This window comes from Clarias gariepinus, chromosome 10, assembly GCF_024256425.1.
Source record: "Clarias gariepinus isolate MV-2021 ecotype Netherlands chromosome 10, CGAR_prim_01v2, whole genome shotgun sequence".
Taxonomy (NCBI): Eukaryota; Metazoa; Chordata; class Actinopteri; order Siluriformes; family Clariidae; genus Clarias; species Clarias gariepinus.
Window position 1 is genome coordinate 18,411,583 of NC_071109.1, and position 25,789 is coordinate 18,437,371.

The following is a 25,789-nucleotide window of genomic DNA, read 5'->3' on the forward strand; positions in this document are numbered from 1 at the left end:
TTAATCATAAGCTATATTTTTTTTAAACATTTTTATAAATACTGTCTCAGTTGCCAGGGTTGGTTTAAGGTTTTTGCTACAGCTAAAAGATGTTTGGATTTGAAGTTAAGCCAATTTCAGTACAGTTATTTAGTTTTGTTTCTATTCTATGCGTTTTAACCTTAAAACATTGCACCTTTTGTTGGCAGACCATTTAATAGATCCCTTACCTGGCTTCTACTGAAGCTCTTAAATGTTTTGGGGGTTCTCCCACCAGTGTCCTCTGCAGGATATGCATGCCGAGTTAGGTTGCCCAATAAGAATGGTTGCACTTTTTTGTAGTTTGGAGCGAATTTTCATCTGAACTGAAATAATTTTTCTGCTATCATTGAATTATATATTTAATAAAGATTAGTGAGTCTGCTTTAGAAGCAGCCATCGAAGCTAAAGCTGGGCCATCGGTCTCTATGCTTTACTAATAAGCTTGTATGTTTTGGCTCAGGAGCAGGTCCTTTTCTTCTCTACATTTTGACTTACACTTTTGGTAGATATATTTGCTTATCTTTGTATTGATTCTTATTGCTTAGTTGTTTCCATCTTATAGTATAGCCTCTGTGTTTCTGCGCATGAAGTCTTCTTTCAGTGGTGGACTGTTTTACCTTCCCTGCTATCTGATGTCATTAACTGTTGATTTTGGAGTTTTCTACACACATTTTCACAATAATCAACAGCTGTTGTAACAGGGTACAGCTTGACAATAAAAAACACCTGTCAGTCACGTTTAAGTATTTTGATCACTTAAATTGCATGGTTACTTAGATGTATGTATGAGGAAATCACTCATTCGCTATACTACTTATGTACAGGCATGGGGCCTATCCCAGGGGATTTTAGATGGCACTAGGATGGGTACATCCTGGACAGGGTGCCAATCCATTGCAGGGCGCACACATATACACACACATACTATGGGAACACCAATTAGCCTTATCTTAGGACTGTGGGAGGAAACGAGAGTATTCAGGGGAAACCCACCAAGCATGAAGAGAACATGCACACAGAGGCGGGAATCGAACCAGGACCCAGCGAGATGCAAGACGACAGCGCTAATCACTTAGCCACCATGTCACCACTAGGAATTCACTCACTCACTAATCATCTATAGTGCTTTATCCTGTATTAAGGGTTGCGGAAACCTGAAGCCTATCCCAGGGGACTTACAGTAGGGCACAAGGTGGGGTATACCATGGACAGGGTGCCAATCCATCACAGGGCACACATACATAAACACATTTACACACTCATTCACACAACAAAAAATGGCTTTGACCTTCTAATGCTTGTATAAATTTAATTAAAAATGGTCATTAAAGTCTGCTTCAGTATAGCATGAGGTGGTGGAAGGAAGCAATTTGCTAATTTCTGTATACACCTTTCCCCTAATGATGTCTACTTAAGCCAATGGGTTAACAAATGAGTTTCATTGAGAATGTTTGCTTCAGTGTGAGTTTTGATTGCCATCGTGTGGCCATTATCAGAACTGCACTCTCCGCTCAGACCGGCTCGGCTCCTCTTGTGTTTCTGCGGCGCGCTGCGGCGTTTCACTGATCCGGAAGTGTCTTCATGGACAGACTGAATTGGAGCAACCGTGATACTTTAAAGTGAAAGAAAAAAAAAAAGAAAGAAATGTATTTTCGGAGTTGTGTGTTTGCTGTGGTTTTAGGCTTGGTTTTGTATTTTTCAGAGTTTGAGTTTTTTCAGACATATCATCTGGGGTGTTTCTGTGCGCTGGGTTTCTTTTTATTCCGTCCGAGAGAAGAGAGCAGCGAAGTTTGTGAATGTAGCACACAGACCGACTGTACGGACGCGGATGAAACGCTGTCTCGGGTATTTATTATTTCTATTTTATAGTATATTTTTTCATCATGTATATGTATGTTCTTCACATAGCCTATAGATAAGGCTTTATGTTTAAAACAGGTGTGTGTGTGTGTGTGTATACTGTATTAAACGCATCACACGCAAACTCTGTGAGAGTGGACTGCTGATCTGAGAATGAGATGAGGTAAGAAAAAGCAGTCTGACATGAAGATGGGTATTACTGTTAACGAAAGTCCAGTGGTGTTAAAACCACAGGAAGCCAAGTGTAGAGATAAAGAGATGTAAAGCGACTCTCCTACAGCGCGCGCGCGGGCTGGGTTTGAATGATGAACAGTTTGTGAAGCTGAAAAATCTTTAGAAAGAATGTCAGAGATTAGTAGAATTTACAGTAGCAACCTCAAAATTAGTTGTGGCACAACCAGTTGCCATTAGAAAGCAGATTTGAATTGAATGAAAATGACTCCAGATATGTGCAGTGGACGTGTCACGTGGTTTCTGTACAATTGCACCTGGAATTCCCAAGAGTTGTTGGACAACATGCCAAAACAAGTGAAGCTAATAAAACAATTAAACAAGTATTCTGTAAATGTTTTAGTCATAGTTTGGTTATAAAATGATAGGACAACCTATTACAGTTCCTTTCTAGTTATTTAAAAGTCCTAATTTTATAAATGTGTTATATTTGGAATATTTATATTTAAGCTATATTTTAGGGTTCCACATATAAATTGAAGATGCTAAAGTGACTCTTTTAAAATGTAAAATTATTTGTTATTATTTATATAAAAACCTGCCCTTAATTTAAATTTGTGGATACACAAACTATTTTTGGGTTTACCTCCAGATTGACCAAAATAGAGACAGCTTTAGGGTTGTAAACCTCTACATCTCGGCAATTTGCAAGCATTATCTTGTTGTTACTGAAAAGAACCTATCACAGTTTCACAGATATTATTACATTATGCATTAGAGTTGACATTAATAAAAACTTAATAATCGTACCAGTTGTAATTTTGTAATTTTGTAAGGTCTAGCCTTAATGTAAGGCAGGACTGTTCAACACAGTGCAATACGACCAGTGTCCAGCACAGTTTTTTTTTCTTTCTCAAACACAGTTGATTTAACTAATCTGTTATTTTCCAGGTTATTATGTGGGTGTGTTAAGAGGCAAACTGTGGTGACCTCTAGAACTAGATTTGAACAGCCCTGATCTAAGGTTTTAAGTAGTGCCAGTAGCTAGTTGTTGTGTCTCGGCTTATTTGATATCAATTACTTTTTAATCTTCTACTTATGCCATCATTTTCCTTGCACTAGTATATTGCTTATATTTTGTGCCCACCCAAGCAGTTATGTTCTCTGTGTCTATAGATAAAAAAACAGCACACAATGTGGACACACTCATTTTAGGAATTAGTTTAGGATAGAAATCTTATAGCACAGACCTCCTAAGAATCTTATCTTCTCTGTGAATATGATTAAATATGTCCTAATATACTGATTAAAACACTGTCTAATTGTCAGTCCACATCTGTTATAAATAATCTTTTTACAGCAAGAAAGTGAGAATAAGCAGGGAGTTGGCAGTGATGAGCTCGATGCAGCAGTCCAGGCCGTACAAATAGTATCTCACCAGCCACAGTACCCACATATTCAGAGGTCACTTCAGCACAGTAAGTTTTAACTTTCATTTTCTCTTCAGAAAAATATACAAAGCAGTTCTCTAATTCTCTAATGAGTCATAGACACAGTCGCTAATCAATACTTTGATCGTTGTATGACTCTTTGGCCAATAATAGAAAACACAGTTACAGTATAACATGCAGTGCAGTTACAGGTATTCAGTAAGGTAAGTTTTAAAAATCAGTACTGTGTGTCTTGCAGTGTTTAGCTGTGCCTACACTAACCTGGTCATGCCATGGAGCACTGTTCCAGAACTCCGGGAGAGTCAGCCACTATTTATAGCATTACTCACTGAATTCAACCTTGTGATAGATGAGATCATTTGCAAGGCTAAGGACCTGGAACTCTCAGTTACTGGTCTTGGCTGCATTCAGATCTTCACCCAGCATCTTCAGAACACCAAGCAGGCAGAAGGGTAAGCATGCAGTTCAATCACAATTGATGTGGTATGCATTAGCCTCTAACTTTAGCCTCTAACTTTTTTATTAGATTGGCAGTTTCTTTACTTTTGTTGTTTTTTCCGCTTAAATCAGTTGTGTTGATGACTTACTTGTGTTGGTGTCTTAAAAGTGTGCAGACTGTTATTGCCTCACTTTCTTCTCTAATTTGTAAAACTAATGTAGATAATTTAAATCGGATTGCTACTTGAAAATGTCCCTGTATATGTAGTAGGGCTGGGCAATGGAATTCTGGAATAAACAATCTATTTCAAATAGTGCAAGCTATTAGTCTTCTTTCAAAAAAGATTTTTTACCGGTTATAAAAAACATACTTTGCGCTATTTGCTACACAGTACTTTTCAATTGCATTTTTCTTTTCTACATTTTGTCACATTACAACCTTAAACATAAATGTATTTAATTGGGATTTTATGTAACAAATCAACACAAAGTGGCCCATAATTTTTTTAAAAAGTTTTTTTATTATAAATATGGCATACATTTATAGTTAGCCCCCTTTACTCTGATATCCCTAGAAGAAATGGTTTTCTTCTTGACACTCTTCCATAAAGGCCAGATTTATGGGGTGCATGACTAATGGTTGTCCTGTGTGGTGACCCTGTTTACTAATTAGGCTGACTTCTGAAGACAAATGATTTCACTGGACTTTTAGTTAGGGGAATCAGACTAAAGGGAGCTAAATATAAAAGCATGCCACACCTTTCAGATTTATATTTGTAAAAAAATATATATAAAAAACATATGTTTTTTTCCCTACTTTACAATTATGTGCCACTTTGTGTTGGTTTTTCACATAAAATCCCAATAAACTAAATTTAATTTAACTTTATCAACAAAGTCGATGGGTGCCGAGTTTTTGGCACCCATCGACTTTGTTAACATTTGTTAACATAACATAATTATGTTGTTAACATAACATAATGACTGAGAAAACCAAAAACAAAGAAAAGCCAATGCAGCACATCTTGCGGAAAAAGTCAATTCTACCCATAAGAGAAACGCACAAGAACACCTAGAGCACTACAGCCTGCCATGAACACAGGGTTTAGCATTTACCCTAAGGCCTCCGACCTGGTTTCTAATTCTCCACATTCCAATCTGATCAAGCACCCAAGGGATGAACCAGACAAACAGGTCAGATCCACAGATGCCCCACCCCACCACCCCACAGCACCCTAAGGATATATTGCCAAAGTCCTATTGCCACACCCCAGCATGCCCCTCAGATTAGATTATTAAAAAAACACCCAGTCCCAATTTGTAGGAGTACTATGGTATTATATACAGTATATATATATATATATATATATATATATATATATATATACTGTGTATGTAAAGGGATATCCGGGTGCTAACCACCGCTGCACAACTCACTGCAGAATTAAATGTGCACCTCAACTCTCCTGTTTCCACCAAAACTGTTAATCAGGAGCACCACAGGGCCAATGGACAGGGCCGGGCCTTTGGTCACTCGTGCCAATGGCAAGTGTCGGTTACAATGGTGCCAGCAGTGAAAATCTTGGTCTGTGGAAAATATGAAACATATTTTTCTCTGATGAGTCCACTACATTTCCTTGTGCAGGTCACCAGCATTCAGTTCTAAGGCTGAGGAATTTGATTTTATTAGGGACATCTGTAAGGCTCTCATATACAATCTTTTCCCTAAACACCTTTGGGATGCAAATGTCTACAACTATGTTCTTCAAGAAATTCTGGCTATGAAAGGTTAGTGCTATTTCCTTTACTTGTCCACTCTGCATTCCAACACTGTGTTGTTCAGGAGCTGATAGAGCATTACAAAATAAATATTTTATTTATCATAAAGTGATTATGTGTGAAATAAACATACTTGCCAACATGTTTTCACTTACATTGCTTGTGGCTTTCTCAAAAACATTTTCGAAAATGGTCACCAACAAATAAGAAATAACCTGTAATAATAAGGACAAAGTCTAACTTTTACTGCAGCTCATTTCAGGGATTTTTTTCTGGTATACATAGTGCATATATTTTGGCCCAGTACTCTAGCATAATAATGGGATACAATGCATAGTAATTTAAACAATAACATTAAATATAAGTCTTTGTTAGGTTTAAAAAATTTACAGATATTTAACCATTTTGGATTTGGTGTAAAAAAAAAAACTCTTTAGGTACAAGTAATGTTTCAGTGAACAGTCAGCATTTTAGCATGAGTTATTGTAGAAATTATTAATATACAGATGCATCTCAATAAATTAAAATATAATTGAAAATGTGACATATTTACTTTAACTCGTAAATTATATGGATTGATTACAAACAGACAGTACGATATAAAAATAAAAATAAAAAATAAAAACTTGAAATATATCAGTCTGTGTGTAATGCATCTATATGAGTCTAATTTTTTAAATTGAATTACTGAAATAAATAAACTTTTTAATTATATTCTAATTTATGGAGATGCACATATATAGTATATATTGTGAAGACACAAACAACTGCATTGTCTATACATCTTTGTATGATCCTCATATGAGGACTATTGGATAAAATGCTTTTGCCAAACCTCTTTCTGTTTGAAGACATTGTCCCAGAGTCACATGTTATAAAATAACACAAGTCATAGTAAAGTCATTACTTATCTATTCATAGTTATAGTGTATATATATATATATATATATATATATATATATATATATATTACTTTCTATACAGATCTTCTCCAGATCTGTCAGGTTTCGGGGCTGTCACGTAGTTTCTCCCTTCAAAGATTTTCTATTGGATTCAAGTCTGGAGACTGGCTAGGCCACTCCAGAACCTTAATATGCTTCTTAAGGAGCCACTTCTTGGTTTTCCTGGCTGTGTGCTTTGGGTCATTGTCACCCCCAGAGCATGATGCTTCCAGCCCCATGCTTCACTGTAGGTATGGTATTATTGGGATGATACTCATCATTCTTCTTCCTTCAAACACAGCGAATGGAATTAAGACCTAAAAGTTCTACTTTGGTCTCATCTGACCACAGGACTTTCTCCCATGACTCCTCTGGATCATCCAGATTGTCCCTGGAAAACTTCAGATGGGCCTGGACAATGTGCTGACTTAAGCAGGGGAACCTTCTGTGCGATGCAAGATTTTAAACCATGACATCTTAGTGTATTACTGATAGTAACCTTGGAAACGATGGTCCCAGCTCTCTTCACGGCATTGACCAGCTTATTCCGTGTAGTTCTTCACCATTCGTGGGCTGATTTTTCACCATTCTAAGCATCATTGATACCCCACGAGGAGAGATCTTCCGTGGGGCCCCAGTCTGAGGAACATTGACAGTCATCATTAGCCTCTTTCATTTTCTTACAATTCCTCCAACAGTTGTTCTTTTTCACCAAGCTGCTTGGCAATTGCCCCGTAACCCTTTCCAGCTTTGTGAAGGTCTACAATTTTGTCTCTTGTGTCTTTTAACAGCACTTTGGTTTTGCCCATGTTGCTACTTATGCTGATTGTGGGGTGCACAGGTGTCTTTATGACAGCTAACAACCTCAAACAGGTGCTACTAATTTAGAATCATGAGCAGAGTAAAGCTGGACTATTTAAAGGCAAAATAACAGGTCTTTGAGGGTCAGAAATATGGCTAATAAGCAAGTTATCAAATACTTATTTGACACAGAAATTCATAAATAAATTGTTAAAAAAAATCATACAATGTGATTTCCGGATTTTTCTTTTTAGATTGTATGTAAAATTGTAGACCTATATTGTATTTGTGTATATATGCCCACATGTTTTTTTCCCCTTTATAGCACTAGACTTGGTCACATTTCTGTCTGATCCAGACAACTTAAATCAGCTAATTATTTCTCAGCTGAACCAAATGCCTTCAGAAAACCTTACAGAGGAAGTGCCTGACCAAGATAAAGATGTTCCTTCCTCAAAACAGAGTGAGGACATTGATGTGTAAGTTTCATGACCACATCTTGGTACATGCAGAGTAACTTTTGTTTCTGTGTTTATGTCCATTTAATAGTAACAGCTGATTTCTATGTTTAGGCTGCAAGACGAGCCAGAGGAACCCCCGTCTGAAGACGGCAAAGCTAAAACGAAAGGTGCTATAATCATTTTAAGTTACCTTAGGGTCCAAAGACACTTTAGAGTGTCCTGAAATGCCAGAATATAATGTTTGTTAATTTGCCTACACAACAAGTAAACCTGATAATGAAGCAGGTAGTTAATTTCAATATCCCTGGGACAATAAATGCACTGACACTGATTTTGGAAATTGCTGTTCACACTCTTCTATTTGTCATCATGCAGGCAAAAAACTGAAAGAGAAGTTTTCTAGGGTTTTTGGAATTATGAAACCAAAAAAAGGCAAATTAAAAAGAAAGGAGAAAGCAGTAAAAGAGGAGGCAGTGCCATTCCGCAGGCCTGCAGCATCAGAGACTGATGATGCAAGCAGTAACAGTGAGGGCTCCACTTGTGATAGTGTGAGGAAAAGCATAACATTTATCAATAATAATAATAATAATAATAATAATAATAATAATAAAAATAAATTAAGGCTGGTTATAAATCATTGCTTTTAATTGTTTTTGTTCTTAGGTTGACACTGAAGTGGAAAGTCTTTCAGGTTTCCCCCAGGAGGAGATAATGGAATATAAACTTTCCTTTGAAGTGTGGAAGTTTGGAAATTGGGAAGTTTCGGTCACTAATGTAAGTCACATTTTATATGTGCCATCTACCACATATATCAGTAGAAGTGGAGCAGTGTAGATATTGTCTGTCTAGTGACTCATTATTAGCACATGGTGCTGGTCATGTGTAGTACACACAGTGTATATTTACTAGTTACAACTCGAATTCCGAAAAAGTTGGGATGTTTTTCAAATTTTTAAAAATTTAAAACTATGGTGTATCATCTCCTCATTCTTTTCAAAACAATTTGAAGACATCTGGGCATTGAGTTTCTGGGGTTCTGGTGTTGGAATTTGGTCCCATTTCTACCTAATGTTGGTTTTCTTTCTGCTGGAGTGTACACAGTCATCTTTGACATATTTTTTGTTTAATGATGCGCCAAATATTTTCCATAGATGCAGACAGGCCAATTCAGCACCTGGACTTTTCTACTACAAAGCCATGCTGTTGTAATAGCTGCAGTATGTGGTTTTGCATTGTCCTGCTAAAATACACAAGGCCTTCCTTGAAATAGACATCATCTGACACTTTTATATACCTTTTAGCATTTATAGTACCCTCGAAAGCTACTTATACCATATGCACTTATACACACACACAGCATCAGAGATGCTGCGATTTGAACTGACGCTAATAAGACGCTGAAAGGTCTCCAAGGTCCATGCTTTTTAACAGTCAAATTTGAAATGAGCATATTTAAACATTAGTTATGTTTTTTTGTAAATAAAATATTGACTTATTTGATTTGTAACTCTTTTAGCTTCCATTATATTTAAATTTTAAATTCAAATTTTATTTGTCACATACACAGTCATACACAGTACGATATGCAGTGAAATGCTTACCAAAGAGGTAAGCGTGCCAAAAACCGTACCAACTTCTCTCGAATTCGGGTTGTACTCTAGTGTGCAAAGAAAAACACAATACATTTTACAGCTTAATCCACCACCTTAATAAATATCAAAAATCCCCAGCAGAATATGGCTTTTTACTTGGTTAACAGTACTTGGTGGCTTCATGCAAAATAACCACAAAAGTCCTTATAGGTACAAATGGAAGAAAATGAGTTGTGTTTCACTGTTCATTTGGAAGAGAAGAACAACCTTGAGAACTTTCATTGGGATGTGAAAAGGAACCAGTCACACATTATCCAGTTTTATGATCAATTTAAGGTAAGAAAAACATGTTGGTTGTAAAACAACCATGCTATCGCACATTTACCAGTTGGACACATCTCAAAGGATTTAATATCTTTTCAGGAAAAAGGAGAACTGCCCTCCTTATTGGCACTAGTAGAGACACCCAAATCAGAGTGGAATAAGGAGGAAGCAAGAGAAATTTTGGAACATGCCTTAAAAGTAAGCTTTACATTTGGTGGTAGTTTTAGAAGGAAAACATTATGTATTATATAACAATTATTACATCTACTACTTTAGAAACTGTTGACCAATGAAGAACTTGGCAACTCTGAGCTTGTGTTTAAGTTCCTTGGTCCACTTGACTGGATACAACATGAAGAAGGGCATGATGGATGGTTGTGGGATCTGTTGGGTGGAATTGCATCGTTCCTCACTCCCAGTGTTGATGATGAGGTAAATACAGTATGTGAAGCAAATACCAAGACTACAGGCTGTAGCTATGATTTACATTATCTTCATCTGGTGAAATAATATTGTATGGACCCGTGCACCACCAAAACCAGCTGGTAACTAGAACTGCATATACAGTATCTTTGTATTTTTTGACTGTGCACTTAGAGCTTAAAAAACAAATCTACACTACTTATACTGTGAAATGTGAGTTGAATTTAGAGCTGCAAAAAGTGATAAAAGTTTATGTTTTAGTATAACAATACCAATGATGTGAAACTCAATAACAATTTTATTATGGTTCTTTAGGAAATTAATAATTGTGTTTTTAATAAAGAACTAAAACATTAGATTCTCAATGTATACACTCCATGATTTAACTGCACATTGTTGTTTTGTTCTAAATAGGTGATATCATTACTAAGGCTCTAAAAACAAATATTCTATTCAATTAAATTTTATATTTAACTTTAAACAACGGTCATTATCACAAAGCAGCTTTATAGAATCAAAAGAAAATTATGGAAATGTGTATGAAATGCAGCAAAATCTTCAACCAGAATCGGAGCACCAGGGTAGGTTAGAGGGCAGAGGGGGTCTGGATCACTGGCAGCTCAGGAGCGGAATGTATAGCTCAACAGAGATAGACAGGAAGACGTAGAGAGTAAGGAGAGGAGAAGAAGAGATAACAGTTAGGTATGGTCTCAGTCACGTGTATAAGGTGAATGTATATTTAGTGCAAACAGGGACTCCAGGAGAGCAAGAAGGAAACACAGACATGAGGGTTCTCTGGGATGTAAACCAACCAGTCACTCCATTGTAAACAAACCTGAGTGATAAATGAGAGTGGAGAAGTCAGCATCCAAACATACCAGTTCATCATAATACTCTACATGCATGCGTCCCCCAGATCTGCTCCTTTACCTACGGCAAATCTGTTCACAAAAATGCTTGGCCTAATAAATAGTTTTAAAAAGAAGTAGGCGTGGCGGATTGTACAACACTCGCAGCTCACTCGGATACTCCGACGTGAGACCATTTAATGCTTTATAGGTTAAAAGTAATATTTTTAAATCAATGCATAATTTTACTGCGAGCCAACGCAGTGTGGATAAGAATGTGCTCATATCTTCTGATTGTAGTGAGGACCCTCCTTATTGTCTGGATCTAGTTGAAAATCCAGACAATAAGGCGTTACAATAGTCCAAACTAGATGTGATAAAAGCAACTAATTGTTCTGCATCGTTTAGTGACACTATAATCCTTATCTTGGCAATATTTCTGAGATGAAAGAATGCTATCCTGGTAATATTATCTACATGAACTTCAAATGAAATATTGGAATCTATTTTCATACCAATTTCTGTTGTTCTTGATGAAACAGAAAGGCCATCTAGAGTTACTGTGTGATCAAAAAGCTTACTTCTAGCCGCATGTAGTCCTAGTACCAGTAAAAATACGCAGTATTTATTTAAGAGTGTCAACCATATCAAGTTAAGTATAAGGCTTTCCCAAATAACTGGATTTGTCCTGTTTAAAATCATTCTAAAATGTCTTTGCAGATTATCAGTAGCCAAAAAATAAACCAAAGTTTTATGTTTTTTCTTACTTAGCTTAGTAACCACAAAGGGGATGAGAAACAACATGAAGCCATGTATAAATGCAGTGCATCAGAGGCCACACCTCAACATGGACTGGATGCTACCCTGCCAAGGAGTAAACAAACCTTAGAGAGACAAGCCAAAGAAACAGAAGATGACTTGTCGGTAACAGACATTGGTCACTTAAACTCACCTGAGCAGACTTCCACCTCTTCGAGTGAAAAAGACAACGTTGTTCAGTTTTTTGATCACCCAGAAATGTATTCTTTTGGAATTCAAAGTGTTTCTGAAAATATAGCAAAATATGCAACTCAGAAAAGATATATTAAATTTGAAAAAAATCATAGACATCCTGCTTCAGCCATGAGTTCATCTGAAAATGATGAGAATAGTGCACTCCAATGCACAACTGCCAGCAATTATAATGGAGATATAAGCAAGGAAGAAAATCTTCCTTGTAAGGATTCATCGGAACCAGACAAATCTAAAAAGGAGGACGAAGTATCTCATCCTAAAGATGAAACATTGAGCCAGCCATCAGGAAATAAAAAAGACTCCAACTCTTGGGAGCAACCTGAGGCCAATAAAGTGATATTTGAATTACTGAAGGAAATATCTGGTAGGTTTAATATGAATGTCTTTTAACCATTTAGCAATAACACCTTGTCTGTGAGTACTTCCAGACTAACACAAATTTAGAGAATGGTTCAATAAATTTGTGTCATTATAATTTGCCATTTTGTCTATTACAACAAAGTAGAAACTCATTTTTAATAGTGTACCTGAATTTATGTAAGTGCAGATATAGTTCTTAGCACTGGAATAATATGCCAGTGTGAATTGCACTGGTATGAAGGAATTAGGGACACAATTTTATTTTCTCTTCCTGGCCAGTTTATTAGATATTAGTTACCCATCTTGTTGTACAAAAATTACACACCTTTGATCGTTTCACAAAGTTTTTTAAGCCTAAAAGTTGCTCCTAGTGATGAACTTCTAAAAAAAATTCTTAGAATTATGACTTTTTTTTTTTTTTTAAGATTTCCCCTTAAATTTAGGACTAAATCTCAGTAAAAATAAAAATTATTCACAAAACATCTTAGCCCTAAAAAAGCTCCTAAGGTTAAAATTGTTAAGAGTAGACAGAACGACTTAAGAGGTTCTATAGCAGAGGACATAATGGTGGCAAGAAGACATAAACGTAAATCTAAAAGTACACACTGATCTTCTGTCCAATTTGGTTTTCTTATTCTTTTGCCTTCTTTCATCTCTCTTGGATCTTTGGCTACATACCATCCAAAAGTGCAACTTAAATAGACTGTCCTATAATCATGTAAATTGGTAGATGCTAAGCCATTTTGCTCCCATCAATCTGAAATAGATCACAAGTGTTGTTGTTTTTGTACTTTCCTAAAAACAGAGTTGCTCTGAGAAGTTTCCTTAATCACTTTTAGTCTAAGACTTCAAGCTCAAGACTTCGAGCTCTCTGAGAGAATTCTAAGAAGCTTTGTAAATCCTGGTCATTATTTAAGTCCATATGCCAATCCCTTTTGCTTTTTATAGAAAAAACCTTTTAATTCTGGAACTTTTCCCTCACCCATAAAGCATTTTTATAAAAAAAAAAAAAAAGGTATTAGAAAGTTTTTAGATTACGCTGTAATTTAAGACCTACTAGCCTTTTTTAGTTATTAAGGTTTGTATTAAGCCCAAGGGACCAACAGGGTTAATAACTATATATAAGAAATACATAACAAATATATAAAGCTGAAAGACCAACAACGTGTGTGGTGTGCTCAGATAGCACAATGCTAAAGGGACAACGTTGGGCCAACTGCAGTATTTACTAAGTTAGATATATAGTTCTTTCAATGGTATTTATGTACTAGATTGGTAACCAACCCTCATTTGAGCTCCTGATTTAATTGCATCATTGAGAGAGCCTATTGCACTGGCTAAAGCAATATAATTTATTATTTAAATTCCAACCTTACCATTATATACTGAACCAACCCCCATGGGCCAACTTTGAGCCAATGGACAAAATTACGTGGACAACCACTGATTGGCCCAACGTATGCACTGCCATTGGCCCGACGTTGGAGCACTAACAGACTAAAAGTGATTTAGAAATCTTCTCAGAGCAACTCTGAGTAAGGAAAGCACAAAAACCTTTATCTTAGTGAGGAGGTGTGGTTGACCTCGTTGCTAGGATGATGCAGCAATTCAAGGACTGTGATTGGTTGATAAAAATGAACTCTTCGCCAAAGTAGAATATATAATAATAGAATAGACAGTGAAATTATAGTGTTTGTATATAAAGAAATTGTATAATCGTGAATGCAGGTTACTTTATGCAAAGTTTTTGTTATAAGCTAAATATCTTAAAGTTAATTAAAACAGCTAAATGTTGAAAAAGTGTCTACTTTTGAAGCAACCAATTTCCATACAGTAGTCACTATATTTAAGTTCTTACATTTAATTACCATACTGATTTTATTACTTGTATTTCCGAATGGCTCACCTTTTCCAAATGGCTCATCTCTTACCAATTTACATGATTGCAGGACACAGTTACGAGTTGCACTTTTGGATAGTATGTAGCCAACAATCCAAGAGAGATGGATGGGAGTAAATGAACAAGAAAAACAAATTGGACAGAAGAGCAGTATTTAATTTTAGCTTTACGTTCAGTTTTTGGAGAATATTTATGCTTTCTGACATTTTGTCTTCTGTTATAGAAACTCACAAGCCTTTTAAAAGTCCTCCTCTCTACTCTTAACAGTTTTTAGCTTAGGAGCTGTTTTTAGGTCTAAAAAGTTTTGTGAATCATTTTTATCTTAGGGGAAATTCTAAGAAAATGTCATAATTCTAAAGATTTTCTTAGAATTTGATCACTGGGAGCAACTTTTAGGCTTAAGAAGCTTTGTGAATACTGGCCTAGATCACATCTAGTGACAAATTAATGCAGAAAACCATGGAAAGGTTGTTATACTTTTTCTTGCCACTTATATACACACATGTATTTGGTCTCTCGGCTGCTCCACATCCGATTCACAAACTTGGCACATGTTTTATGCTGGATGCCCTTTCTGATGCAACCCTTCCATTTTATCTGGGCACTGAACCAAATTATTGTTTTTTTATTTACTACAGGAAATTCATATACCTTTAAATTCCTCAAGGCGGTTGTAACACCATTCACCCAAATGATAAATAAGTAAGTTCTAAGATATTGAGGTATTTACAGTATATATAAGAGCTTTGATTAAAGTGTTGTAGTTGTGCATTTCTTTTGTGAGTTTTACAATCATGAATTAAATGACACTGTGCCATACATAAATATAGAATTGACAAAAGTGTGTGTTTCAGGTATAAGTAAAAACCAACATATAACCGCATATACTGTACGAACATAGACAAACAAATGATAACCTTGCAGTTACTCAATTGCAGTTACTCAATTGCAGTTACTCAATTGCAGTTACTCAATTACTTCTCAGTTATGCACTTTAAGCACTTTAAGAGTGTTTTTTTGTACCCACATCTTGAACACTTATTAACTTTGGCTTCTCAGGAAAGTAAATACATTTTTGAAAAAGAAGAACCCTTCAGAAGCTCAGATTGCCACCCACATTGATAGCCTTTGTAAAAGCATATGGCCTGACACGCCTGCACCACAGCTTCTACCTCAAAGCAGTGACAAGAATGAGACCAAGCAGAAAGCAATGAAAATCATGACATCCAAGTGTATGTATTGTAAAATCCTATGTATGTACGTGTATGTATTGTAAAATCTCTGCAATATCTAAGTGTATGTATTGTAATATCTCTGCCAAATGCTGTAATTTAAATGTAATATTTTATGCTATAATCTAGACATTTTCTGCTTGAAATTTGATTGCTATCTCATATTTTAATAGTTGCAGGCTTTGCAATCAACAAAAGTAATCTGGAGACCATTTTCAAGAGATTCCAAGATGCAGAAGAAAACAAGAAGCTGGTTTATGTGAGTGATGCTATGCATGCAAAACTACTGTACATCCTCAGTATTTAATTAATTTTTACAGCTCTTTAATTTCTCTAATTTGTGTTTTTTAGATGTTGCTGATGTATCTCTTAAGACAGTTTTTGCCTGGAGAAACTACCTTTAAAGTGATGTCCAAACTGAATGTGAAGCCTAAGATTTGATGTCAATGGACAGTTTTAATAGTACAATTAGATACCATGTTCTATTTTATATCAAATATAAAAATTCAGGGACATTGACTTGCAACTTTTGGTTACTTGTTGAAGAAGGCACTTTTTTGTTTATAAAAAGACATTGCACATTGTTTATTCACCATTCATCTTTAGTAACTGCTTTATCAAGTTCAGTTTGGTGGATCCAGAGTCTATGCCTGGCACATTGGGTGCAAGACAGGAATACTGTTGAGATCCCAGTCCATTTCAGGACACCATGCACGCACATTAAAAGCAAAATATAATTCAAAAAAGAAATTAAGAACATGAAAGTCTACCCAGACAGTAACAACCAGGACTTGACAGGTGACCCAGTATTTGTGAGGAAGCAATGCTTATTCAAGTAGTTTACTGTACAGTCTTTAAATGTTTTTATTTTTAATATCTGTGTAAATGAGCTGCTGCTGAACTTCCCATTTCCACATTGGATCTAACATCTGGGCCTGGCACTGGTTTTGCTACAGTCATTTTATGGAAGTTTTTGCCAGAAAGTTTGAATGGAGAAGCACCATAAATGAAGGCAGAAAATGAAGAATGTGCTAATATTTATGTACCTGACTTTAATATATTTGCATTGTAATTAAAGCATTTTTATTGTTTCAATCAATATATTTCCAATCATATACAGTATGTTGCATTCTGAAATCTACCTTGTCTTGATTTGTCTAAGGATCAGTTTTATTAATACAAATGGAAAATGTAGCTTATGTTCTAGTAGATGGAGAACATAGTAATCACATCGAGTGTAAACGTTACTAAAGCGACTAAGTTCATTCGAATACATAGTATTGTTATATTAACCAACAGACCAACAAATACAATTAGGGATTTTTCCAACCCAGTATAACGGGAAGATTTGTTTAAGCATAATGCAGCATGTTTATCTTGTTCCATTGCTGTGCTTTTTCTTTCTAGCCCGTCTCCCCCTGCACCGCTGGTTTAATGGTACAGCCCGGTCTTAAGCGGCTAGCTTACACAAGTTCAGACAACAGGCAGGGAGGCGCCGCAGGTTAGCAGGCAGCTAAGCGAGTCGGAGCCGCCTGAACGCCGCAAAACTCAACCGTTTATCCGAATTCAACACAACACACGGCGATACCATATGATTAAGTTTTTATTTTTTTAATTAGATAAAATGTCTACCCCAGCACGACGGCGTTTAATGAGGGACTTTAAGCGGTAAGCGTTGTAAGAAAAACAGGGCCTCGGTTGAGGTTAATGTTGTCGCTAGCTTTAGCTCGCTAGCAGTATATTAATCATGGCGGCTTTTTAACGGAATTAAAGATCAAAGTTATTCTGATAATAAACTGTATTGGCACGTCAAAGTTTTCTTCCTGGAAATCCGCTTAAAATGAATCTAATCGCTTGGTTTAGTGTCCTTGGTTTATTTCTTTATTTTTTGTTACAATTTTTGTGAACTTGTTTTTTAGACTGCAGGAGGATCCTCCAGCAGGAGTTAGCGGAGCCCCATCAGAAAATAACATCATGGTCTGGAACGCTGTCATTTTTGGGTAAGCATTAGTGATCAGACTGTAATTAACACGACATTCCGTCAGATGTTCACCTGGCAGATGGTAAATGTTCTTTAAGATATTCTTCTATCCACGTAGAAAGGTTGCCGGCAGGGGAGCTCAGTGGTTCACAGTAGTGAACTGTAATCATCTCATATGTCGTGTCAGTGATGTACTGTATATGATCAGACTTTACCCAGCAATTCTAATCACCGAAGGCTGTTAAATTAAGATTGTTTGTACATGATGGCCGTATATGGGAAACTAACAAATTGTTATAATTCATTTGTCTTTCAGGCCAGAGGGGACGCCTTTTGAAGATGGTAAGTCCTTTCTTTATTCAGTTCGGTTCTGTTTATGTAGTACTTTTAGCACTGGTCATTCTCGTAGAGTGCCTTTACAGAATCAGCTATTAAATTATGGAAGTTAGTTTTAAAAGTGTGAGGAATTGGGTAAAAATCATAATTATCATCTTGCTCCTGGTTAGCAAGTTTAAAGCGATGGAAAACAGTCAAGGAAAAACTCCCTGAGATGACTATAGGAAGAAACCTTAAGAGGAACCAGACTCGACAGGGAGCCCATCCTTTTTTAGGTGATATCAGATAGCAGGGATTAATCTGCAATCATACTGAGTGTTAGGAGGTTTGTTAGGAGTGTTTAAATTAAAATGTTTGTGGGAATTACACTCCTGAACTATGTGTGCAGTCACAAGGCATCAGAGAAATGTTATCATATTCTTAGGGCTGTGCGATTAATCGAAAAGTAATCGAAATCGACAATTAGAACCTATAATCGCAAAAAAAATATTCCCAGGTCGATTATTTCGATTACTTTCCCTTTAAAAACATTAACGCGTGTGGAGTCACGTGACCCCGCTTTGTTACGTTATTTTGCCAACATGGAGAGCTTAAACACAGACAACTGAGCAACAAGAGCAGCTTGTACCAAAAAAAAATGCAGTCTCCGTTATTTGGATACATTTTGGCTTCAGTAAGGATGACACTGAACAAAATGAAGTCAGATGTAGATACTGTAGAAAAACAGTTTCGACACCCAAAGGTAACACTACCAGTTTGTTTCAACACTTTAAGCACAATCACGTGTTATGAGGGCAAAAAAATAAAAAATAAATAATCGTTCATTAATCGTAATCGAGTTAAAATGTTCAATTAATCGAGATTTTGATTTTAGGCCAAATCGCCCAGCCCTACATATTCTAATTATTTATAATATAATTATAATAATTTATAATTGGAATATTATTCATTCCTCGTTTTCCCCTTGTTCTATTACAAAATACAGGATATTTGGAACTGCTATACAACTGGTCACTATAGACTTTTACCAGGGCATGTAAATTATCATTCAAAAATGCTTATGCACTTCAAGCCTGTGCGATTAAATTATATGATAACCACTCTTCTATTAAATAAAATTTTTTAATATATAGCACTTTTAACAATTATCATTGTCACCAAGCAGCTTTACACAATCTGTGTTGCCTAGAAAAGGAAAAGTCTCTAGTTTTAGTGAAATAATGTAACAAAATAAGCACTTATAAAATTGAACTAAGAGCACCATGAGGGCCCATCTTTGAAATTACACAACTAATGATAAGAATAGGTTAGGTGTTCATTAAAAGCAGGATCTTCAGTGCTCAAGGTCAGTGACTAGACCTGTTTAAAGCCATTATTACTTGGTAACAGCTGCTGTTAAACTGTTTACCTTTGGAGGAAAACAATCTGTAAAAACATTATTTACTGTAATGTAGTGGGTTATTAGTAAATGTTTACATTTTAACACACTAACATTATAAAAAAGAGAAGTTAGGATTACTTTATCTTTGCAGAATTTTTGCAGCCATTGTCTGTTATTTGTTACAAACTATATATTCAAGGTGGGGTGAAGTATGCAGCATTTTTTAACAAAATAGGCACTGGTAATCTTATGAATGTTTTAGTAGTTTAAGGTGATATGATGATTGTGAGTGATTGACTTACTTCTATCTTACTTCTGATGTTGATTCTGGGGCAGATAGTAGACTTCAGGGCTGTAGAGTCGAGGACACAGTGGATATCAGTATCCAAGGTCAGGTTAGGATAATTGTGATAGTACAAGCCATGGTCTTTGCACACCAGAGGAGATTTTAAATAGCAGATTTTTGAAAAGCTGTATTTATGTAAATACTTAAGAAGTGGGGTGTTTGAGCTAAAATGTGTGGCTCACATACATCGCCATGTGAAAATACTAACATCAGAAAGCACTGCTGTAAATTCATGAAGCACACAATTATACACTCTTTGTCCCTTGGTGCTAAATACTTTGTCTAAGAAATTGATGGGTTTTATTCATAAAAATTCCTCATAAAACAAGGAAGTGCAAATTCTATAAATCAGTTCTGTCTGACAACAACATATTTTTCTTGGTGTGTAAATTCAAGCACATCTTCGTAGCAATGTAATGAAAGATGTCATTATTTGACCTTGCAATCAGACTACAATAATTAGAGATGTATACTAAAGTAATATCGCACAAAAGTGCGCGTTGGTCCATGGCTATTATGTGGTCGAGTGTTAAAGGCATCATGGCCATGTTGACAATCTGCACAGATTTGTTGTTTATTTAACTAGCTAGTTACTCCACTTCTGGACCAACAGTTTGGCCTTGTTCACACGGGCGTTAAGTTTTTGGATAAACGAACGTGCTCTGAACGTCCTAGACGTTTATGTTGCATTTTGTGGTGGTGCTTGATTGACTTCTACACCTGCGTTCGTTTTTGTCTGTCTAACGTAGTTTGTGTGTTAACCTGTGGGAGCAGTGTCAGGAACTGGATATGAAAGCCCGCCGCTACTGGGTTCACTCTCTGACTGCACAACGTCGGATTAAAGGAAGTTTTTTTTGTGGTATATGAAAAAATGTGAAAATTTCCGCAAAAGTTTTTCAACAATACATTTTTTTTATTTTGCCCTTTTCCGCATTTCCCTATGTATGGCATGTAGGATCATGGGATGTATCTGGTCCTCCGAAGCGGAAAATGAACATGCAGAAAACGCACTAGAAGCGGTTTCCTTGCGTTTGTTGGGTTTTGAACGCCAAGAAAAAGCTGCATGCTTCGTTTTTTTAATGCCGTATAAACGCGCAGCCGGACAAACGCACTTCACCAATGCCTCTTATTGACTTCTATGTGTAGAAAACACTCGCCGCTTGATCCACGCTCACCGGTCGCTACGAACACGAAAAAAAACCCGCTCGATTTTAACGCCCGTGTAAACAAGACTTTAGTGTAATTAACAGGGGTGAAAGGTACTTTAAATTCTTTCAGGTACTTTGTAGCTAAATGGTGAGGAGAATAAATCATAGCAGCAGTAGAAAGCCCTGTGTAACTCATGATAAGCGGTTAGATTGTAATTGTAGCCTTGTTTTTTTTTTTTAGATTGTAGCCTTGTTTTATAAGCTAGTTAGCATAAATTTGTGTAAATAAAATGACGTGGATGGCTTAGAGACATTTCGGAACGACCTAGAATTAGTCATAAGTGAGACAAAGCATTGTTTTAGATGACATAACCTTATCAGTTGTGATTTCTTACTGAAAGTGCTTCTGTGACTGGTTTGAATAGATTTTGGCAGGAAACTTCTCTCTCCTCAGTACTGCAGACCATATCGACTTTGCCAATATTGTGATTGTAAATAATGATTGTAGAACACCTGGCACACCAAGTGATGCATATAGTTAAACATCCCAGTGCTGTTACTGCCTATTATCAGATATCAGAATTTGATTAGCATAATTAGAACTATCTGTTGTAAAGTTAATAATAATGAATTATTCTGGATTCTAAACTGGGTGTTTTTGGATGTGTTATGTAGTTTTGTAGCAGTCAGTGTTTCTGTTCACTCTTGGGATATGTAGTTTTAACATGGTCTTTGGTCTTGGTGTGCATTTCTTTACTTGTATTTAGACTCTGGCTGTCACATTAATTTACATGGTGTATAGAATACATTTAGAATAAATTATAAACACAACTAATTTTCCCGCTTTAGAATAATCATGCACTAAATGCACTCTGCTTCTTAAAATGTTCTCCCTCATCCCAGCACAAATACTACAAAGCCATTTCTTACACAGAAGTACTTTGGTTGGGAAACGAATTTCAATTCGAATAAATTTTTTTGTAGAGTTGAGGGGGGATTGAATTCAGTTATGAATTACGATTCTTTTGTGTGGCGATTCGCATATTTCCACACAGACTCCAAAACCTATTAAAATTATTATAATTTTTTTACATTTATAATAGAGATGAACTAGTCGATTGGCCAGTGACCAGAATTATCTGGTGTTCAGCTTGAATGGCCATGACCAGCAATCGGTCGATCAGATTCAGCTACAACTAGTGCTGTATGCAGAAGCTTCCAAGTGACACAGCGAAAACGCATTTTAATCACACGCCTTAATCTGCCTTTTTCTCCAAACTTTGTAAGCAAATTAGTCTCAGACCCACTCACTACACACACTTGTACCTCTTAAAACCCGCAGGCACAAATTAGGCGAAAATCTTGCAAATTAGAAGCCTCACTTGCCTGTGTGTTCACAGCCACTCGATCCCTGCGCTCGTTGTGCAAGTTCAGTTTTGAGACGGAGATATTTGAGGCATCACCATTTCTTTATTATTGTGGATGCCATAATAATTCTTAATTATGGTGGATGCCATAGATAAGTGCTGCTCAGGTAACTATTAAACTTTAGTAGTTAATTTGTACTATTTAAATGCTGCCTATTTTTTAAGTTTTTAAGATGGTAGAAAACTAATATTATAAGGAATGGGCTATATTAAATTAATAATACTAGACCACTAAACCAATAAGATCAAATAACACCAAGTTCAAAACAGATATAGAACACGTGCAATTGTTATAACAGACTTACTTCGTCACTTTTCAAGAGCTTTCTTTCTAAGAAGTCGAGTTGCTTATTAATGTGACTGGGGTGTGTTGTCTCTAAGTGTCTTCCTAATTTGTTGGGTCACGTGCTGTCTGCTGCCAGCGGTTTAAGACACAAAACACCATCCCTGCAGCATGCCTAATGCACGTTCACGCAGATGAGCAAGGACCCTGGGCATCTTTCTTTGGGTGTTTTTCACAGTGGGTAGAGAAGTCTCTTTAGTGTCCTGTGTTTTTAGAACTGTGACCTTAAATGCCTACTCTCTGTAAGCTGTTGCATGTTAATTAATTGATTATGGGTAATTGAACATGCATGGAAAATATTGTTTAAACCCTTTACAATGAAGATCTGTAAAGTTATTTGGATTTTTACATTATTGTTGAAATACGCAGTCCTGAAAAAGGGACGTTTCTTTTTTTGCTGAGTATATATTGTTTCTCTGCAAGTAACATGCCGACGTTAAATCGTTATTGTTGCACTATGGTTCCACTTTTTCTCTGATGTTATTTCAATTTACTTGTATTAATGATTAATTTTTTTGCGTGTGATTTAGTTTCGAGTGTCCGATCTTTATTGTCAATAAAGAAAATTTATTAAGCGGCCTATTATTTTCCACTAATTCTTTCTTGTTCATTGCGCCCCACCTGTCATGTCTGTATTCCCCGCTAGTGGGGCGCGCCCCCACACTTTGAGAACCACAGACCAAGATTAACAGCTCACCTAGCCGACTCTTCTGAAGGCCAGCAGCCATTTTGTCATTTTCCACCAAGTCTTGTAAATTCAGTAAATGATGGGAAATTCTCTGTTAATGCAATCATTGGAGTTTGCATAAGTACCCTCAGGGGAAGTTTAAAAAGTTCAATATGAAGTTAGCCTCGACAGGAAATGGCAAACTTCCATGAGGCTGTATATAGGACTACAAGATATTGCGTTTTGGTGCATTTGAGAACGTTTATAGACAGAATTTACAAATTCAGGCACCTTTTCTCAGCTTAGTATTTTTCCATACTCAGCTTTTTCCTCTTGTGGATTTTGAATGACTGGTAGGCTGTAAGTGTTTTCCTATGGCTGCTAAACCTACACCATTTGGGGGTGTTTCATGTAAATTGGATGTACAGGAGAGTAATTTATAGCGTATGTCATACATACATTAAAGATTAGAGAATGGGAGATTGTGCCAATGCAGCTGAAGCAGATAAATTTATTTTACTCTCTTTTTCTTTTGCAGGAACTTTCAAACTTACAATAGAATTCACAGAAGAGTATCCAAACAAACCACCCACAGTCAGATTTGTTTCCAAAATGTTTCATCCCAATGGTAAGTTTCATTATGTACAATAATTAAATGTAAGTGACTTTTTTTTTTTTTTTACATGCTTTCTTATACCTTTGCTGCTCAATGGAATGAGTGCACACAAACTAGAGATGTATCTTATGTGCATACAGAAATACAAACATTTTTCTCTGTTCAGTTTATGCAGATGGTAGTATATGTTTGGATATTCTTCAGAACCGCTGGAGTCCAACATATGACGTGTCTTCAATTTTAACATCTATACAGGTATTTATAGACGCAATCATCTTTAACACAAAAGGCCCGAGTTATACTTGCTGTGAATACGCATGTGCAGACACAGTAACGCAAGTGGCCCTGCTTACATACCTGCCTGTGTTCCTGGTGTACAGCATTTAAAGTAAAAAAAAAAAAAAAAAGAATGGTATCCAGGAGTTGGCATGTCGAAATCAAACTGAGACACAATTTAGAAGAACCTGAACATGTGTGTATTTGGTGCTAGTAATATGTAATTTGAGAGATACCAGTCATTCGTTTAGCCTGTTGGGGACATTGTGTCATGTTGCGCAATACTGTCCCTGCTATTTATATTGGTCTTGCCCCACATGCACATTTTTTTACACTTGAACCCTTGAACACAAAACACACGGCAGCAATAGAAAGCAAGTATAAATCCAGCCTAGTGTGACACATTCAAATAATGAAGGTTGCTTTGTATTTAACATTTACATGTACATTTTCTCTCCCTGTAGTCGCTATTGGACGAGCCAAACCCAAACAGTCCTGCCAACAGTCAGGCAGCTCAGCTGTACCAGGAGAACAAACGAGAGTATGAGAAGCGTGTGTCTGCCATTGTGGAACAGAGCTGGCGGGATTGTTGACCCCAAACAGTACACGGTGTATGGACAATAGTTTCTCAGCTATTGAGAGGAAAACCCATCACGTAAAAAAATTTAAGTATATACACATTGTTTTGAATACTCATCTTACCCTGTAGAGATGTCTGCTCTGTAGCTGTTGCAAGGTTAGAGTGCTGTTGTGTCATGGCCTTTCCCTCTTCACACTGAATCCGGATCGTGGACATGGATGTTTATTAATTTAACCGAATGTACCTTGCCATCTCAAGGTCACAAGCTTTTCTTTGATTTTTGTGTGAAAGCCTTGATCTCTGATGCTGTTTAAGTTTGGTTTGATCCTGTACTGTGAGCTGATTGCATTAGATTACTAACTGGATGTAAATGGATGCTCAGGTTGGGTTCCAGTGAATCCAGGTCTTTTCAAGAGCTCTGCTTGCATCGTTTGGTTTCTTTCTGGATTTGTTACAAAGTATGTGTTCTTTAGTCCAGTTTTAACATCAACATGGTGTTTGAGGAAGAAGGATAGTATACAGAATTTTCTGTGTCAATATCTTTATTTTTAAATTTACAGACATCACATAAGCTGAACTGTTTATATTTGAGGCTGATGTGCTATGATCTTTTATTTAATTAAAAAGGGAATTGCTTACTACCTTTTAATTTTAAATAAGTTCTTGTATAAAGCAAGTGTTACTTATTTTTTTAAAAGGCTGACAAGACATTTGTTTGTCCTAATCTAGGAAGTCTTTATCCCCACCGTAGAATCTGAAATAGTGGTGATGTATTGCCAGACTAGTGACTTGGACTTGTTATATTCCTACTGCATGATTATTTGGTGATTTTATTTTTTTTCCTTGAGTTCTAATTTAAGTGCAGTCTTTTTCCCCTATACACCCTGGATCACTTATTTCACTGTCTGGGCATGATGCTGTTTGCTTTTATGCAATATTCATTTGAATTTTTTAGGGTCATCATTGTTCAAATGCACATCAAGTTTGAGTTGGATTTGTACTTGTACTCAATGTAAGAAACTGTACATTTTCTCACTTCTTGTAAATAAACAGTAAATTAATCTCACTGCCT

The 25,789-nt window shown here is 36.3% G+C and overlaps 2 protein-coding genes across 2 annotated transcripts; both read left to right on the forward strand.

The window, feature by feature from the left end:
- The first annotated feature begins 1,597 nt into the window (after positions 1-1,597).
- si:rp71-46j2.7 (uncharacterized) lies at positions 1,598-16,927 on the forward strand. Its single transcript, XM_053506491.1, has 16 exons — positions 1,598-1,866; positions 3,413-3,530; positions 3,742-3,955; positions 5,587-5,729; positions 7,788-7,941; positions 8,035-8,090; positions 8,299-8,471; positions 8,587-8,697; positions 9,726-9,851; positions 9,939-10,037; positions 10,116-10,271; positions 11,882-12,488; positions 15,023-15,086; positions 15,444-15,616; positions 15,790-15,875; positions 15,968-16,927. The coding sequence occupies exons 1-16, from the start codon at positions 1,666-1,668 to the stop codon at positions 16,055-16,057; spliced, it is 2,571 nt and encodes an 856-aa protein (XP_053362466.1). The 5' UTR covers positions 1,598-1,665; the 3' UTR covers positions 16,058-16,927.
- Positions 16,928-17,099: 172 nt separating this feature from the next.
- Positions 17,100-25,783, forward strand: ube2a (ubiquitin-conjugating enzyme E2A (RAD6 homolog)). Its single transcript, XM_053506494.1, has 6 exons — positions 17,100-17,284; positions 17,536-17,616; positions 17,914-17,939; positions 23,784-23,873; positions 24,028-24,116; positions 24,602-25,783. The coding sequence occupies exons 1-6, from the start codon at positions 17,241-17,243 to the stop codon at positions 24,728-24,730; spliced, it is 459 nt and encodes a 152-aa protein (XP_053362469.1). The 5' UTR covers positions 17,100-17,240; the 3' UTR covers positions 24,731-25,783.
- The last annotated feature ends 6 nt before the right edge of the window (positions 25,784-25,789 follow it).